General features: G+C 46.6%; 1 protein-coding gene across 1 annotated transcript in view; it reads left to right on the top strand.

Moving 5' to 3' along the window:
• Nucleotides 1–349: 349 nt before the first annotated feature.
• GPR158 (G protein-coupled receptor 158) overlaps nucleotides 350–17,479 on the top strand; it is a 154,624-nt gene continuing 137,494 nt past the window's right edge. The window contains exon 1 of the mRNA XM_063127910.1: nucleotides 350–1,311. Within this exon, the coding sequence (XP_062983980.1) occupies nucleotides 422–1,311 (890 nt within the window). The 5' untranslated portion in view covers nucleotides 350–421. The remainder of the gene's footprint in view (nucleotides 1,312–17,479) is intronic.

The following is a 17,479-nucleotide window of genomic DNA, read 5'->3' on the forward strand; positions in this document are numbered from 1 at the left end:
GACGGAGCAGCAGCAAGAGGAGGAGGTCGTGCAGCAGCAGCAGTAGCAGGCAGGTCTCTAAACTACCTTCCTGAGAGAGCGCTGCCAGCGGCGGACGGGGGATAAAGACGTAAGCAGGCTAACTATAGCATCTCCCCGAAGCCGGCAGGGATGTAACCTGCTCCCTTAGCCAGGCACAGGCTGCGCAATTCCCCGGAACTTGGAAGGGGGAAGGGGGGAGACGTCGCAGCGGCGCCGCTGCTACAGGTGAGCCGATCCTGCCGCCCCCTCCCCTCTGCTCCCTGGCTCAAGGGAGAGTGGGGTTGGGTTTTGTCTGCTCATGCTGGGGGGCGATTGACCATCTCCCCGCCTCACCCCTCTAACCAAGTGGGTCGGGCCGGATTTCTACGGACTCGGGTTTCCCTTGGCCGGCTGGTGGACCATGGCTTTGCGGCGGTTTCTGCCCGTCCTCCTCTTGGCTCATCTGGGGCTTGTGGTCGAGGGCAGCCAAGGGCAGGCCACGGTGCCTGGCAAAGGGAAAGGCACCAAAGAGAAAGCGCCTGTTTACAACCCGGCCAAGAGCGCGGCTCTGCCTTCTGCTCCCTGGAGCCAAGCGCTGGAGGAGGGCGGCGGCGGCGGCATCTTGGCACAGCGGTTCGCCCAGGAGGTGCCCCCCAGCGTGGCTTCTTTCCTCTACACTGGCGATGCCGGGGCCCTGAGGCGGGCCAACTGCTCCGGGAGGTATGAGCTGGCCGGCTTGGCTGGAAAGTCTCGCCTGGCTTCGCACCCGTTGCTGCACGGCGCCCTGGACACCCTCCTCCACACCACCAACTTTCTCAACACCGTTCTACAGAGCAATAAATCCCGGGAACAGAACTTGCAGGAAGACATCGAGTGGTACCAGGTCTTGATCCGGAGCCTGCTGGAAGGGGACCCCAACATCTCTCGGGCAGCCATCACCTTCAACCTGGAGCCCTTGACCTCTGCCCCTCAGGTCTTCCTCCAAGCCAGCCGGCAGGACAGCCAAATCCTGCTGCAGGACTTGTCTTCAGTCGCTCACTTCCTGGCCAACGCCTCCTCCAGCGAAACAGAGTGGTTCCACAGCTTGAAGCGCAAGTGGAGGCCCCACCAGCACCGGAAGACCTCCGGCCCCGGTTCTAAGGTGGCGGAGAGTAGCTTGAGGAGGAGGGATGGCCACCCTGCAGAGAAGAGCCACATCAAGTGGTCCTCTCCGTACCTGGAGTGCGAGAATGGGAATTACAAACCTGCCTGGCTGGTGACTCTCTCTGCAGCTTTTTATGGGCTGCAGCCGAACCTCCTTCCTGAATTCAGGTAGGAGACCCGGAGGTTTTATTAAGCTCCCCACCCCTGCTGCTGCCCCCTTAGCAAATCTGAATAAGAAGCAACTTCATTAAGGTTTTTTTTTAAAAATAAATCTCAGGGAATGGAACTATAGGATAAACTTGCATAGCGTGTCTGAATAGACAGACACCTGTCTTCTATAGTGCTTAGCTTGTGGCACAGACTTCACTGAAATGATCAGTGAAGTCATTTGCTGCACAATCCTATACATCTCAACATGGAAGTAAGTCTTGTTGAGTTCAATGGGGCTTGTCCTCAGGCACATGGGTGTAGGAGTGCAACCTGATCCAGAAGTTAGTGCATAGGGTTCTATAACATTAGAATGTTGTTTTCCAGTCTCCAAGGCAAATAATAGGGGTTTTGGTTAAACTATTTGCAGTCCAATCCTATGTGTGTTTACTCAGTAGTGATTCCTATTGTGTTCAGTGGTGCTTACTTTCAGGAGAGCGTGCATAGCATTGCAGACTTGGATACAAAACAGGAGCAGCTGAGTATAAAGCCCTCCTTAAAAATTGGAGAGGCTCCTTTCTTTAAAGCATAAAGCAAAACAAAACATGTCGAGGCTGTGGTTAGTGGCATGCTCTGAAAGAAAACAACGTTCTGTGAAATGGTTTTGCTCACCCAACTGACTTAAGGGCTCAGGTGGCAGGGAATATGTCTCGTGATTGGGGTGGAAAGGATAAACAGAATAAGAAAGCAAGTATGCTCCCTCTCAAAATAACTTCCACCTCCCGTGAATGTGCCAACTTATGCTGCTATGAATGCATCATGGCTCTGTTCTCGATAGAGTTCGCCAAGACTAAAACCCAGTGAAAGCAATCCTGACTCACATGAGCCATCAGTTTCAGTGGGACATGCAGTGCACTCCTTTGCAGGGAATCCCACTGTGTTCAATTGGGGCTTTCTCCCTAGTAAATGTGTATAGCGTTTCAGCCTGAGTCATGACTAACTCTTGCTGAATCAGGGCTCATGGTGTTAGACCAGCCCTCCCCATCCTGGTGCCTTCCATTTGTATTGGACCACAACTCCCATCATGCTGGCAGGGGATAATGGGGGTTGTAGTCTGACACATCTGGAGGGCATCAGGTTAGGGAAGGCTAGATTGAGTCCAAAGTTTCAGACAGTCCAGCCAGCCCCACAAAGTTACCACCTTTATTTAAGTTGGCTCTGTGCAGCTCAGCTATTTCAATTACCTATCGGCTTTTGTGTATATGTAGGTAATACACTTGTCCCTTACATATATTGCATTAATGGCAACAGAGTAATAATACTGGAGCCAGAGCAGCAAATGATTGATTGAGCTGTAATAGTTAATGTTTTATTATCATTAGCTCTGTAGAGGTGCCAATGATAGACTCCCCCTGCCCCAGTCTGACTTTTCCAAGGATTCAAAACAGTGAGTTCCTCCAGCTATGTGATGTAAGCTACAATTCTCCTTTTACAGATGGGGATTTAGGACCAAAGATGCAATCCTATGCATGTTTAGACAGAAAAAAGCCCTACAACTCCCATTATTTCCCAGCAAGCCATGCTGGCTGGGGAATGTTGGGAGTTATAGGACTTTTTTTTCTGTCTAAACATGCATAGGATTGCACCCTTAATGTGGGTTCCCCTAGTCTCAGCTTGAGCTTGGATTTGGATCTGGGCCTGCTGGTACCCACACTCCTTCAGGCCCATCCAGCTCAAATGCTGTCCTCCTTCCTTCATTTGGCTTTACTGTCTGATATGACTCAAGTATGTCTCTGAATCCACTAGGATTCAGCTGTGCAGTCGCAGGCTAGCTCAAGTAACAATTGCTGTGTGATGATTTGTGGGGCGGGCTTTTTTTAGTAACTAAAGTAGGTGTCTGCCTTGGCTTTCTGTAGGAAGTGTACTCATTTATTTTCATGCCACTTCTGCTTTGGGAAGGAGCTGGTAAGCCCCAAGCATGACGGAGAAATATTTTCTTACATATATTTTCCCCATACACACAATATATGTAGACACACCAATGCAAACTATGGTATCCTGCATTTTTACTTTTCGACGTTTTGAAACAAACACAGAAAAGCTGAAGGCAGTATTTCCAAATCTCTGTATTTATTTATTTATTTATTTAATTTATATACCGCCCCATAGCCAAAACTCTCTGGGCAGTTGGAGGGATGAATTTATACCAGGGGGGACATAATTCATCCTCTGTACCATCCTTGGGTGGGTTCATGTACGTAAGTTACCAAAACAACTCCTAAGCATTTTATTTATTATTTCTTTTATAGCCCACTTTTGTGCCAAAATTTGGTCTTCAAAGTGCCTAACAATAGAATATAAGTTAAAAACATAATCTCAATTAAAATATAATGTAAAAACAAACACACTAAAAGCCCAACAATAAAAGAAATAAACAGCACCCAACCAATTTAGATGCTTTCAGTGAGAGACCAACTTAGACGCCAAGGGTCTGCCTGAATAAGAGCATCTTTGCCTGTCAGCCAATCTAGCCTTTGTCTGCAAGGAGTTACAGAGCCTGGGTGCCACCAACAAGAAGGTCCCCTCTTGTGTCCCCACCAAATGTGCTTCTGATGGCGGCAGGATTGAGAGAAGAACCATGATGGGTCTTTAATGAAAAGACCATATTGATGAATGTTTCAGATTGTGTCAGCAAACACTGGTGACATAGTATCACGTAGGCACTCTAGGACCCACCCTTGGTAGGTGCTATCCATCTCTGGTTGTGCTGTGGGATTCCTTTTGTGAAGTGTGACCTTTTCCTCAGGCTTCCAACACCTTGAAGACCACCCCCACAGAGAGGTTGACTGTAACCTGTAGGACAGCCTTCCCTGACCTGGTCCACTTGAGATGCTTTGGACTTCAAACTTTCATCAGCCCCAGACAGCATGGCAGTAGTCAGGAATCCTGGATGTTATAGTCCAAATTATCTGGAGGCAGCAAGTTGGGGAAGGCTGCTCTAGGGAGTGCTTGTGTTGAATGCTCTGGACAGCAGCTAGACATTCTCTTTCATCATTGATGACACTTGGTCCATTGTGGCTGTTCTTTGCTGGGCTGGTTTCCTTCCTTCTTTCCAATCCAGCCTTCCTTCCAAGCTACTACATGTCATCTACAGTTACTCCCCAGGTGAATTGTGTGGCCCTTTGGTTTCTTCCATTGGTGTTGTTGTCTGATTATGTCAGCCTTGCCCAACTTTGTGTCCTCCAGATGTGTTGGACTGCCATTGGACATGTCAACTGGGAATGATGGAAGCTGTAGTCCAACACATCTGGAGCTACCAGATTGGGGAAGATTGAGTTAATGTCATTGGCTGGTTGTCATCTGGAACTGCTAATATACTTGATCAGCTTCAGTAAGCTTTCATGTTGGATAGGAAAAGAAATGAATCCAGCTGCCAAGCTGAGTTCTGCTGAGTTTTTCAGAAGACCCAAAGTCAACTGGGTCAACTTTGCTAATAATAAAGGCACAGCTTTGCCCAGAAATGGACCCTGTCAGTTTAAAACCACTGGGTTGGATCCGGGATCTGATTTTCAAATGAGGAAGGGACCTTCCTCCTGATTTTTGGGGATCCCTTTCCCCACCCACCACAGCACAGCCCATTCAGCAGGGTCCCCTGACTCTCTGTGTAGCATTTTCGGGGGGGGGGGTGTAGGGGTGGCATGGGAAGGAAGGGGTGGGGACGTCCTTTAGTGTAGCTAATCCAGCATAAATCTGGATCCAATCCTCTGTTCTTCCAGACAGGTCTTACAGTGGAACTTCATTCACATGAGGATATCCCAGGGCTGGACCCAAGACATTTTGCACCAGGATTAATCGTAAGGATTTATCTTGGGATAGATCTTTTCTGAGATCTTTGCAGGTTAATTTTTTTTTAAATTGAACCCCTGATGAAAGCCCAAAATACAGGGCTGAATCATGATGGGCTACTTTATATATATATATAAATTTGAGACTTTCTTTTCCCCCCCAGCCACGTTATTTTGGATGTTCCCCAGTTTTGTCTGGCCCAAGACATTTTGCCGCCTCAGGCAAAGGACAAGATGCATTTCACGTCCAGAAGCCAACTGGACTGGCAGTTGAATCTGGGCTGAGTTTCCTGGCATTGGGATGGTGTCCACCACCACACCTGAAGGCAGCAGTCAAATTTAGATAGTGCAAAACAAGTTGTGTGGCACACGCACCTCTGACCTCCAGGTGAGAGGCGTGGTCAGGAAGCTCAGGAGAAACAGTTGATGGGTTACTGCTGCTGCCCCCCTCGAGCATCTGCCACTTGAGGCAGATGTCTCATTGTGTATAATGGTAGGGCTGGCCTACTTGAAATCTGGTGGTGTATTGCTGCAGTTAGTGCCGGTTGCTAGTTTTGGAGGGCCCTCGGGCAAGACGCTCCAAATGGCCCTCCTCCCTCGGTGAGTCTGCATTCTCACCACCATTGGCACCAGTTGCTACTGCTGCTTCTCCTGTTTCTCATCATTGCTCCCACTTCCTTGCTTGACAAGCAGAGAGCCAGGGAGCAAGTCAGCAGAGGCCCAGCATTGGGCAAAAGGTGGGATACAAATAAATATAATAATAATAATAATAATAATAATAATAATAATAATAATAGTAGTAGTAGTAATAACCTACTGCTCCTCTTTCTCACCACCTCTGCTGTCTGGACCAGAGTGACAGTCAGGTGAACAAGCAGGTTGCAGTGGTGAGGAGGAGGAGGAACGCCTGCAGGGGGCTCTTGCCCATGGATCCCTGCTGGAGTGTGGACCCTAGGCAGGTGTTCCACCATGCCTGTCCTTTATGCCAGCCCCAGTTGCAGTTCATGTTAGCTTTTCTCTTTCCTATCTAAAGCATCATACTCTGAAAAGGTTGAAGCAGTCTTGTAAAAGAAGCGCTCCTGGTCAGTAGGACAGCCCTGCGGTCATACGAGTGATCACCCAGCCTAGTCAGAACAGAACCTGGGTCTTCGTTTGTTTGTTTTTGAAGCGATACTTTCCACACAAACTGTCCAGTAGAGGTCATCATGGTCGCAGTTACAAAACACTTTCCTACCTCCTGAGTTTAACCCTTTACCATGGCACATTGGCTCAACGTAAATTTTCTGCGATCCTTCTGATTTTATAAGGGTGCCGTAAAATACTATGGCACTCTCTGGCGATTTCTCTCTCACTTGTTCTTCCTTTGGTAGTATAGTTATGACCATAGGTTGGAGCTTTCTCTACCTGGAAAGGTTAACATTTTTACAGGCCTTTTCACCTCAGTTAAACTGTGGAATTTGCTACTGCAAGATGTGCTGATGGCCACCAACTTAATTTCTTTAAAAGGAGATTAGACAAATTCAAGGCGATGTGTCGTAATGCTTGTATATAACCTCTAGGATCAGAGGCCATTTGCATCTCTTCCCCTTAGATTCTTACATCCACCTCATGTATGGTTGCTGTTTTTACCACATTGTGGAAGATATTACTCTATAAGGCAAGGTGTGCTGAACCTCTTTCAGCCGAAAGGCAGAATTCAGTGTAGCAGAAACCCTTGCGGGCTTGTGTTACAGTGGCAAGCTAGGCCAAAACAAAAAGGGGTGGCTCCAAAATTCCAAACATGCCACCATATTTTACCTTAAAGCTCTCACTGTCAGTAAATAAGCTTTAGGAGAGGCAATTCAGCTTTCCACAGTGGGGGGAAAACAATGCAAAAGGCGGGACATCACCAAGTGATTGGCACTTGGAAGAAAGGGGGTGGGGTCAGGGAAAGGAGGACTGGGGAAGCCCTAGAGGGCCAGCTTTGGCCCACGGGCCTGAGGTTGAACACACCTGCTATAAGACTCTGGGCTTTGTCAGGGACAAGACACAGTATGAAATGTTGCATTGTTGACTTATTCCCGCATTGTTCTGCCTTTTATGCAAAGGTTTCTGAGTGAGGTATGTGAGCTTTGCAGGTGGTATATTGTTTAGATACTGTCCCAGTCCTCCCGGAGGCTTTACAGCCATGTGCAAATGGCCTCTTGAACTTCTCCGTCCTGTTTGTGGGCAAGGAAATTGGAGGGACCAATTCACTGGATTTCTCCATGGGGAGGAGACATTCTCCAGCAGATTCTCAGAGGTGGGGCACATCATTAGCAATGGCAGTAGCACATCTTCTTTCTTCTCCACCCCCCTCAAGATTTGTTTTATTTATCTATTTATTACATTTTTATACCGCCCAATAGCCAAAGCTCTATTGGCTTTTGTGGCAACTGGCAGCAGCAACGGCAAGTGTATTGTCAGCCTTGTCTCCATTTTTGCACCCTCTACAATGCCCTGGACCTACTGTCTTTCTGGGGTGGGGGGTGGGACGGGACGGGAATGGCAGCCACTGCAATAAAACATGGAGAATATTCAGAGAAAATTCTGCAAGGTTGTTTTCTTTTTTCAAGGGTGAGTGAGGAAGAGGGGGGGAAAGCACCTCAGAAAAAAGTCATCTGAGACATTTCAGCTCAGCTCTAGTTTTCTTAGAGGGGTAAGGAAGGAGGAGAACCTACACCATTCTTGGAACCCAGTGAGCAAAGCTATATTATAATTTCTCTTCTAAGGTCGAGAAACATTGTGTCTGAAATGCATATATACACACAGCTTTTCCTGTGCAGAGATAATCTGCTGAACACATTGACTTTCCAGCTTATTTGTAAAATATACATAAATAACAATGAATATGTTTGTATATGCACTTTGAAGGCTGGGAAACTCTTTTTCCACACTGTACTGGTTATTAGGGACGTCAGAGCTGCTTTGGGTGTAGAGTTTGATGAGTTTTCCCAGGTTCAGCCCTCTCCCACAGACTATGGCCTAATCTACACCAAGCAAGATATTGCACGATGAAAGCGGTATATAAAAGGCAGGAGCCACACGAAGCCGGATATAGCACTATGGAAGCGGAATATGGGCTTCTGTGTCAATGGGCCCCAACAGCTGTCAGTGCACTTCAATACCGCTATAAAGCAGTCGTGTGGCTCCTGCCTTTTATATGCTGCTTTCATAGTGCAATATCCTGCTTGGTGTAGATTAGGCCCAAGTTCCAGTTTCTGCTACAGCGTCCTACTCAGTCTGCAGTGAGTTGTGCCAGTTTGTGGATTTTTTTCTGGACATTTACTGAATCTCTCTCCTCCCCCACCAGGTTCTGCAATTTGTGCAAATTTCTGAGCAATTTGTCCAAATTTGTACAAATTCGACTGTCATTTGCACAGCCTGCTCAGAAATGTGCACAAATTGCAGCACCTGGGGAAAAAAGGTGGTGCAAAATAGTTCCTGGCGTTTGAGGGAAAGCTTGCACCTCTGTTTGCAAACGTTTCTGAGCATCTACCGTGGGGGCTTCAGCGTGGGAGCAGGGAGGCTGCACGTCTCATAGGAAGCTGCGTCAGAACCAGCTTCCGTGGTCTCCTTCCCTCCCCAGCCATGGGACAGCTCACTTTTTGCCCTCCCTGCACTCGGTTTTATGAGCATGGAGGGGCAGCTGCCACCGTTTCATCTGCACTGGCAGGGAGGGGAGGGGACCATGGTTTCCTGGCTACCAGCTCAGAACACTCTCTATGAGCTTGGAGCCAGGAAACAAACAAACGAAAAGAATCCTATGTCTCTCCCCCCACCCCCCCATCTGACGCTGTCTAGGGGACATAGGATTTCTCCCTTAACGTATATTCTCCAAGTGTCACTATTTCCAGAGAGGTAGCTGTAGTTGTCTTTTGCAGCAAAAACAAACAAAACAAAAAAGAGTATGGTGGCATCTCGAAAGATCAACTTTTCTTTTTTGAATGAACGAATGATACACATGATGAGACGTGACAATATTTCGATGTACAAAATGTTTTTTTCCTTTACACGATGCATTTTTTGTTCTGTTTTGTTGATATTCACAATAAAAAAGGTGGGGAATCAGCTAATTTATTCTAGCATAAGCCTTTGTCAACAATAGTCAGAATTTCAGGTATATAGATGATGTATGTGTGTAATATATACATATTGACAGTTATTATTATTATTATTATTTGTATCCCGCCTTTTGCCCAATACTGGGCCTCAAGGCGGCCTTACAAAGTTTAAAACATACATTGTGTGTGTGTGTGTGTGGTAAAAAAACCATAAACGTTTAAAATTCACAACAAAATTATAAGACATTAACATAGATGGAGGTCCGGATTATTCTCCAAAGGCCTGCTGGAACAAAAAAGTTTTAGCCTGCTTCCGAAAGCCCATCAAGGAGGGCTAGCTTCCCCAGGAAGAGAGTTCCAAAGCACTGGAGCAGCCACCGAGAAGGCCCTCTCCCATGTTCCCACCAAGCGCGCCTGTGAAGATGGTGGGACTGAAAGAAGGGCTTCTCCAGAAGATCTCAAAGCACAGGCAGGCTCATAAGGGAGAATACATTCTTTCAAATAACCTGGACCCGAACCATATAGGGCTTTATAGGTCATAACCAGCACTTTGAATTGAGCCCGGAAACAGACTGGAAGCCAGTGGAGCTGTTTTAACAGGGGAGTTGTATGCTCCCTGTAACCAGCCCCGGTCAACAATCTGGCTGCAGCTCTTTGAACCAGCTGGAGTTTCCGAACACTCTTCAAAGGCAGCCCCACATAGAGCACATTGCAGTAATTCAATCGGGATGTAACTAAGGCATGTGTCACCATGACCAGGTCGGACATCTCTAGGAACGGGCGCAGCTGGCGCAGTAGCTTTAACTGTGCAAATTGCACTCCTGGCCACTGCCAAAACCTGGGCATCCAGGCTCAGGGCTGAATCCAGAAGTACACCCAAGCTGCGGACCTGTGTCTTCAGGGGGAGTGTAACCCCATCCAACACAAGCTGAATCCCTATTCCCTGATCTGCCTTTCGACTGACCAGGAACACCTCTGTCTTATCTGGATTAAGCTTCAATTTGTTTGCCCTCATCCAATCCATTACTGCCAACAAACACCGGTTTAGCACAGAAACCGCTTCCTTGGAATTGGGTGGAACGGAGTAGTAGAATTGGGTATCATCAGCGTCCTGGTGGCACCGCACCCCACAACTCCGGATAACCTCTCCCAACAGTTTCATATATATGTTAAATAGCATGGGGGACAAAACAGAGCCCTGAGGGACTCCACAGGCCAACAGCCAAGAAGTCGAACTGGAGTCCTTCAGTACCACCTTCTGGGTCCGTCCATCCAGGAAGGAATGGAGCCACTGTAAAACAGTGCCTCCAAGACCCATCCCAGCAAGGCAGTCCAGAAGGATACCATGGTGTATCCATAGTTTATTTATTTATTTATTTTATTTATTATACTTATATACCGCTCCCATAGCCAGGGCTCTCTGGGCGGTTTACAGAAATTCTAAAATTGAGATAAAAACAAGAATGCAAAATTTAAAACTCTAAAACACAGTACATACACACATAGAGCATTAAAAACCAATTAAAAACTAAACATGTGGGTAATTAGGATGTGCCGCCATATGCCCGGGCAAAGAGGAAAGTCTTAACCTGGCGCCGGAAAGATAGTAGTGTTGGTGCCAGGTGAGCCTCATCAGGGAGATCATTCCACAGTCTGGGAGCCACCACCGAAAAGGCCCTATCCCTCGTTGCCACACACCGAGCCTCTCTCGGAGTAGGCACCCAGAGGAGGCCCTTAGATGTTGAACATAGTGACCGACATTATATTCACGTCGGGAGAGGCGTTCTGTCAGGTATTGTGGTCTATAGTTGTGGTCTATATTGTGGTATATAGTTTCAAGTATATGCACAGTATATGTGGTGGTGGGGAGGATCTGAAACTCTTGGTAACGCTTCATGCATCCGATGACATGGTCTATAGTCCTTGAAAACTTTTGCCAAAATAAATTTGTTGGTCTTTAAGGTGCCACAAGACTCTTTGTTCCAGAGACGTAGCTGTGTTAGTCTCTTGCAGCAAAACCAAACACGAGTCTTGTGGTACCTTAAAGCAGCCTTCCTCAACCTGGGGCGCTCCAGATGTGTTGGACTGCATCTCCCAGAATGCCCCAGTTGGCTGGGGCATTCTGGGAGTTGTAGTCCAACACATCTGGAGCGCCCCAGGTTGAGGAAGGCTGCCTTAGACAAATGAATTAGTTATAGTTAGGGGACCAGAATCTACTTAATGTTGCATCCAGTCCACGAAAATGTAGGCCAGAATGCATGTCTATATAGTCTTTAAGGTGACACCAGGCTCTTTTCTTGTTTCTTTTCCAGGTGTGCGTTAGCAAATCATACAACTGATCCTGAAATAAAATTTTAATTTAAAAGAGTTTGGTGAGGTGGGGGGGAATCCATTCACAATCTGAAATTATAAAAACAAAGTGCAAAAGAATAAATAAAAAAATACAATCCTGTCATTATATCATTACGATTAAGCACCACACATGCTCCTCAAAAATAGGCTTTTAATTTCTCTTTCCCTGTGTCACTGAGCAATAATGATGCTTTAAAAAATTTCCAAACTCCTCTGTTAAGTCCCTTAAGAGTAAAAGAAATAAAATATTCATCTTCCTCTCCTTAAAAAAATGCTGCACCGAGCCTCCCCCCACAGCAAAATGTCTCTATGAGCCATCTGTTACGGACATATTAATGTTCTAGTTTACGAGCTCCTTCCCATTTCACTGGTTGGAATGAGAGAATTAACCTTTTGGTACGTTTTCTCACTAAGCAAGCCTCCGACATTTGATATCCTTTCCAGCTTATCTTGGGGCTGCAGCATCCAAAGCAAAATATGCCTGTCCTTTAAAAGGGAGGGGTGGGGAGAAATATCTGTGGAACAGAGGTATTGCTTAAGGTGGTCATAAGGAAAGGAGGACAGGGCTCCTGTTTCTTTAACAGATGTATAGAAAAAGAGAATTTCAGCAGGGGTCGTTTGTATGCATGGAGCACCTAGTGAAATTTCCTCTTCATCAGAACAGTTAAAGCTGCAAGAGCCCTGCCCTATTTTGTATCTGGTCAAGAGGGCAGGGCTCCTGCAGCTTTATCTGTTCAGATGAAGAGGGAATTTCACTAGGTGCTGCATGCATACAAATGACACATTATTTATTTCTTTATTGCATTTATTTCCCCCCTTTTTTCCTCCAAGGAACCCAAGGTGGTGTACATAATCTTCCTCCTCTTTATTTTATCCTCACAACAACCACCCTGTGAGTAGGGTTGGGCTGAGAGTGTGTGACTGACCCAAAGTCACCCAGTGGGTTTTAATGGCTGAGTTGGGGACTAGAACCTGGATCTCCCCACACCACACAGGGTCTCACACCACACTTGCTGAAATTCCCTTTTCTATGCAATTGTTAAAGATACAAGAGCCCTGTCCTCCTTTCCATAGCATAACCCTAGTATTGCTAGGCCTAATCTTATGGGTCTACAGCCCCAAATCTATTTCCCAGGGCACCAGATCTCTTCCCCAGATTCCCAAGTGTCCATTGGTGCTTTTTCTTCTTCTCAACTCCATTGCTGTGCAGGGGACAATTTTCCAGGGGGATTGCTACTGGTGAGGGAAGCATTGACGCCTCACCACATGCTGCAACACTTTGAGAAGATCCTTCCCTGTAGATCTTAAGATGCGGGCAGGATGGGACTGAAAGCAAATAGGCAGCCAGTGCAGCTCCCTGAGAATTGGTGTAATGTGCTCCAGTGGAGGCTGGTGACTGCAATGTTAGTGTTGCAGTGGATCTCCATAGATCCAGTCAGAACTGTAAAGGAGCTATCCAGGCTGCTGAACCTTAGCCTCAGAATAGGTTCAGCACCTTGAATACCTCTGTTAGAATTCTGGTTGGGTTTCACTGCAACCTATGGACATCACAGCCACCATCCTACACTGATGGGGTCCCATTTGACTGTATCCATTTATATTTTAGCAGTCACGTTCTTCCCTAGTTGAAGCTTCCTGTTTGTCTTCAAGGGCAGCCCCCCCCCCCCCCACAATGCATTGCATTAGTCTAGTTGGAAGTTACCAGGGCCTGGAACATCATGGCCAGACTATACCTATGGTTGTAGCTGGTGAACCAGCCGAAGCTGGTTAAAAAATCGTCTGAGCCACTGAAGCTGTAGTGTCCAAGCCTGATCTGGGAGGGACCCCAAGGAGGGACAGCTCCTTTATGAAGCTTCCTGCTCTTTTGCATGTACCGCCCACTAGTGGAGTGATTCAGATGGTGACTAAGGATCTGGCTTTCTCTGTAGTGACACTTCAGCTCTGGAATTCCCTCCTCAAGGCCAGAAGCCTCCCTCTTGCTCTTACGCACCAAGTGAAAATGGTTTGACCTTCGGTTATTGAACGAGACAATAATTCAGGTTTTTTGCTTTGTTTTTTGCCTGGGGAAAAGAATCAAACTTGCGTTCTTTCCACCCTCCCCAAAACATTTTTGCATCTAGAATCCTTCATCCAGTACTGCATTTTCTCTGCTGGCAACATTTGAGCCAAGCAGTAATTGAAGTGAGAAAAAGGACTATTTAACGAGCTCTTTTGATTAAATTACTGGGAAATCCCTAGATATGCTGTGATCCATGCCATACATCTGAAGGCACATTAGAAATTGCCGTAATCTCATTGACAAGATAGATTTCAGATCTGACTTCGGCAAACGGCTCCAAATGGTCCACAGGGATTCTCTCTGCAGGTGGATCCTAATTCGTATGCCCACATTGCTCTACCCTGCTTTCTGATTGCATTTATTTCTAGTGAAGGCTGCTGTCCCTTTGAAAATGCGTGCTGGAAAATGGTAGTAGTACATCTGCACAGGAGAGAGAGAGAGAGAGGAAACTGCTTGTATTCATGAAACATGAACTGCAGGGAGAGGGAAGAATTCATGTAGTCAAGTTATAGTCTCCCTGTTGTCTTTATACACGGGTGGTGCAGACCATGGCGTGTTGCATGGTGTGTTCCAGTGGCAGGCTAGAGCTCAAATTTCCGCACTGCTCTTGCAGAGCTGGTTCACAGCTGCATGGCCATTTCTTTCTGACTAGAGCTTCGCGTGATCTCTTCCAAATGTGAATCGGTTCGTTCCCTCCACTTCAGTCCTGTTTTTGGGTTTCTGATGGGCTCAAGGAGGACTAAGAACATTATCAATGGAAACCAAGGCTGTGAATGGGTCCATCAGATATTGTGAACTGGGGTAGAATCAGTTTGTGTGGAGTGGGGGCTCTGGATTTCGTCCACTGGAACCATCTTAGCCTCCATGCATTGATTGGCTGTATGTGCGCAGAGGCCATGCGCATACTTGCGTAGGCTGCTGTATCGCACAGTCTGGGGTGTTGCATTTTGCTTACACACTCACCTAGTATAACCACAGCTGATAAACATGTGGACATTGCAGCCGTAATCCCAGTTTCCCCTACGTGTTTTCATTGTATCCCTACTTGGAACCTCTGGATAGGGTAGAAGGGTTGATTGATCAAGTGGGGTAACTGCCATGCATGAACCAGCCCTCAGTGACTTGCCTGAGGTTTGCCAACTTCTTTCAGTTCGACACCTGCCAGATAAAACCTTTAATGTTTGCCTGGGACAGAGAGGTTGTGTGAATGAACAGGATAGTGGATTGGAAATGACCGAAAACTCAGTCTGAGCCAGTGATTAATTTCATGACCTATTTTCCATGCTGGAATTTGGCCCTGGATGCAGGCATAAAGGAAAAGTTTGGCAGCGAGTGTACAGTGTGTTTTTCTCCTAGAATAAGAAGAGGGGAAAAGAGCTCTTGGCATTGGAGGTGAGGAACACACTTTGGGTAGGGGAGGGTCAAGTTCTGTAAACAGCAGCTAAAAATCATATGGGGGAAATGAGGCTAGTGGTAAAGTTTTGGTGGCATTAGGGAAGAGGAAGTGAAGCAGAAAGCTTTTATTGTGCACTTGTGATTGCTCACTTATGGAAGTTTGTGGGCCCTTTACATGACCTCCTCCTCCTCCAGGGCCTCTCCCATGCTTTGCAATTTTTCCTAACAAGGAAAGTGTGGTTTTATTTAGAAATGGTGGAATGAGAGCCTTGTTTAATAGCACAATTCTGCTGTGTCACAGCACCATCTAGTAGTTGTATAGTGAAACATATAGAAAGGCAGAGAAAGACACACACACGCAAACACTGGAAAAAAAAACATGTGTAAAGGAGCCAATCTTAATCCTGCAAAGAATATGGAAACAGCAGCCTTGGTAAAAGTGTGAGTTAAAAGCCTCAGGTAGAAATGCCCCTAGCATGGTTTAGTGATTGGAGTGTTGGACTTCTAAGGGGAGGATTCAAGTTCAAATCCTGCCCCTGAGCCAAGAATCTCACTGGGTGACTTTGGCCCAGTCACTGCCTCTCAGGGCTAAACTACGCGCTACATTAGTACACGTAGCACACAGCATTTTGTTTACCTTTGGGTAAGCATGTGGGGCCCTGTACAGACTGGGACCACCGTGCACATAGAGGGGAGGTTTAAATCTTCCCCTTCACCCAGTCATTTCCCTCTCTCCCAAATTTGCCCCACCCCCCACTGCCCCCAGGAACTTCAAAAAAAAGAGGAGGGAAATTCTCAGTTCCAGTTGAGTTTCTTTTCCTTTTTTTCACTCCCGGTGGAGGTGGTTATAGATTGAGTTCCCATGTGCTTACACTAAGGTAAACAAAATGGTGGGGATCAGCTGCATGCTAGGCATTTAATGCAGCGCATAGTTTATCCCTAAGCATAACCAATCTCAAGGGGTTGTTTTTAAGTGGAGTGACCCTATGGAAAGGAAGACGGCTCCTGTATCTTTTCACAGTTGTATTGAAAAGGGAATATCAGCAGGTGTCATTTGTATGCCTGCAGCACCTGATGAAATTCCTTCTTCATCACAACAGTTAAAGATGCAGGAGCCCTGCCTAGCGTGACCAGATACAAAAGAGGGCAGGGCTCCTGCAGCTTTAACTGTTGTGATGAAGAGGGAATTTCACCAGGTGGTGCACACATAAAAATGGCGTCTGCTGAAATTCCCTTTTTCTATACAACTGTTAAAAATACAGGAGCCCTGTCCTCCTTTCCATAGGGTCACCTTATTTTTAAGGATAAATCTGGAAAGGGAGGGAAGCCATGTCTGCCACCATGAGCTACTTTCAGGAAAAGCGCAATATAAATGTAATAAGGGCAAGGAGAAGGATCCTTTGCAGTGAAGATGAGAAAATCACGTGTTGAGGGGGCTGTAGAAGGCTTGATGTAGTACACTAGACCTTGGGAGAGGAGGTCAGCAGACTGCTTCTCTTGCAGCTGAGCTGATAGCCTTGGGCAAGAGAGGTTAGTCTGAAAAGGCTGGTGGTCGGAAATTCAAGTCTGGAGGCAAGGTGTTGGAGCAGCCTTCCCCAAGCTGGTGCCCTCCAGATGTTTGCACTTCCACTTGCATTAGCCCCAGCTAGCATGGCCACCGGTCAGGTTAGGCTGAGTCAGAGCCTGGCTGCCAGGAAGTAACCTTGGTTTGAGACCTATTCCGCCTTTGCTCCTGGGGTTAGTTCCAGACCTAGTGATAATTAGAACACAAGAGGAACCCTCCTGGATCACACCACGGGTCCATCTAGTCCAAAACTCTGCTCCCACAGTGGCCTACCAGCTGTCGACCAGTAACCCATACGCAGAACAGGGTGCAACAGTGCTCTCCCACCCATGTTCTCCAGCCAACTGGTGCATATAGGCTTACTGTTCCTGATACTAGACATAGCCCAAAGCCATCAGGACTAGTAGCCATTGACAGCCTTCTCTTCCAGGAATCTACCCAACCCCCTTTTAAAGTCATCCAAGTTTGTGCCCATCACTACAACCAGCCCACTGAAATCAATAGGGCTAAGGTTAGTCTTGAGAAATGTAAGTCTTGTTGATTTCACTCTGTCTACCCTAAGTATTTATTTATTTATTTATTTACATTTATATACCGCCCCACAGCCGAAGCTCTCTGGGCGGTTTACAACATTTAAAAATGACTGAATGGCATCCAACTCCTGGTGCCCTTCAGTCATTTTCAGTTTTCTTGAAAATTTTCTCACCCGCTTAATACTGTAAGATAGCCGTGGCAGCACTGAGTGCTGGCATTTTGCTTTTTAGGAACTAACCACTGCTTAAAGGTCATAGATGATTATTCATAATGAATTATTCTTGCCAATGGCCTCTAGGCCAGGCTCCTAAAATAGAGCACTCAGCTTGATGTTCTCTGACAGGTGTTACATTTTAGA

Source organism: Elgaria multicarinata, chromosome 1, assembly GCF_023053635.1.
Source record: "Elgaria multicarinata webbii isolate HBS135686 ecotype San Diego chromosome 1, rElgMul1.1.pri, whole genome shotgun sequence".
NCBI lineage: Eukaryota > Metazoa > Chordata > Lepidosauria > Squamata > Anguidae > Elgaria > Elgaria multicarinata.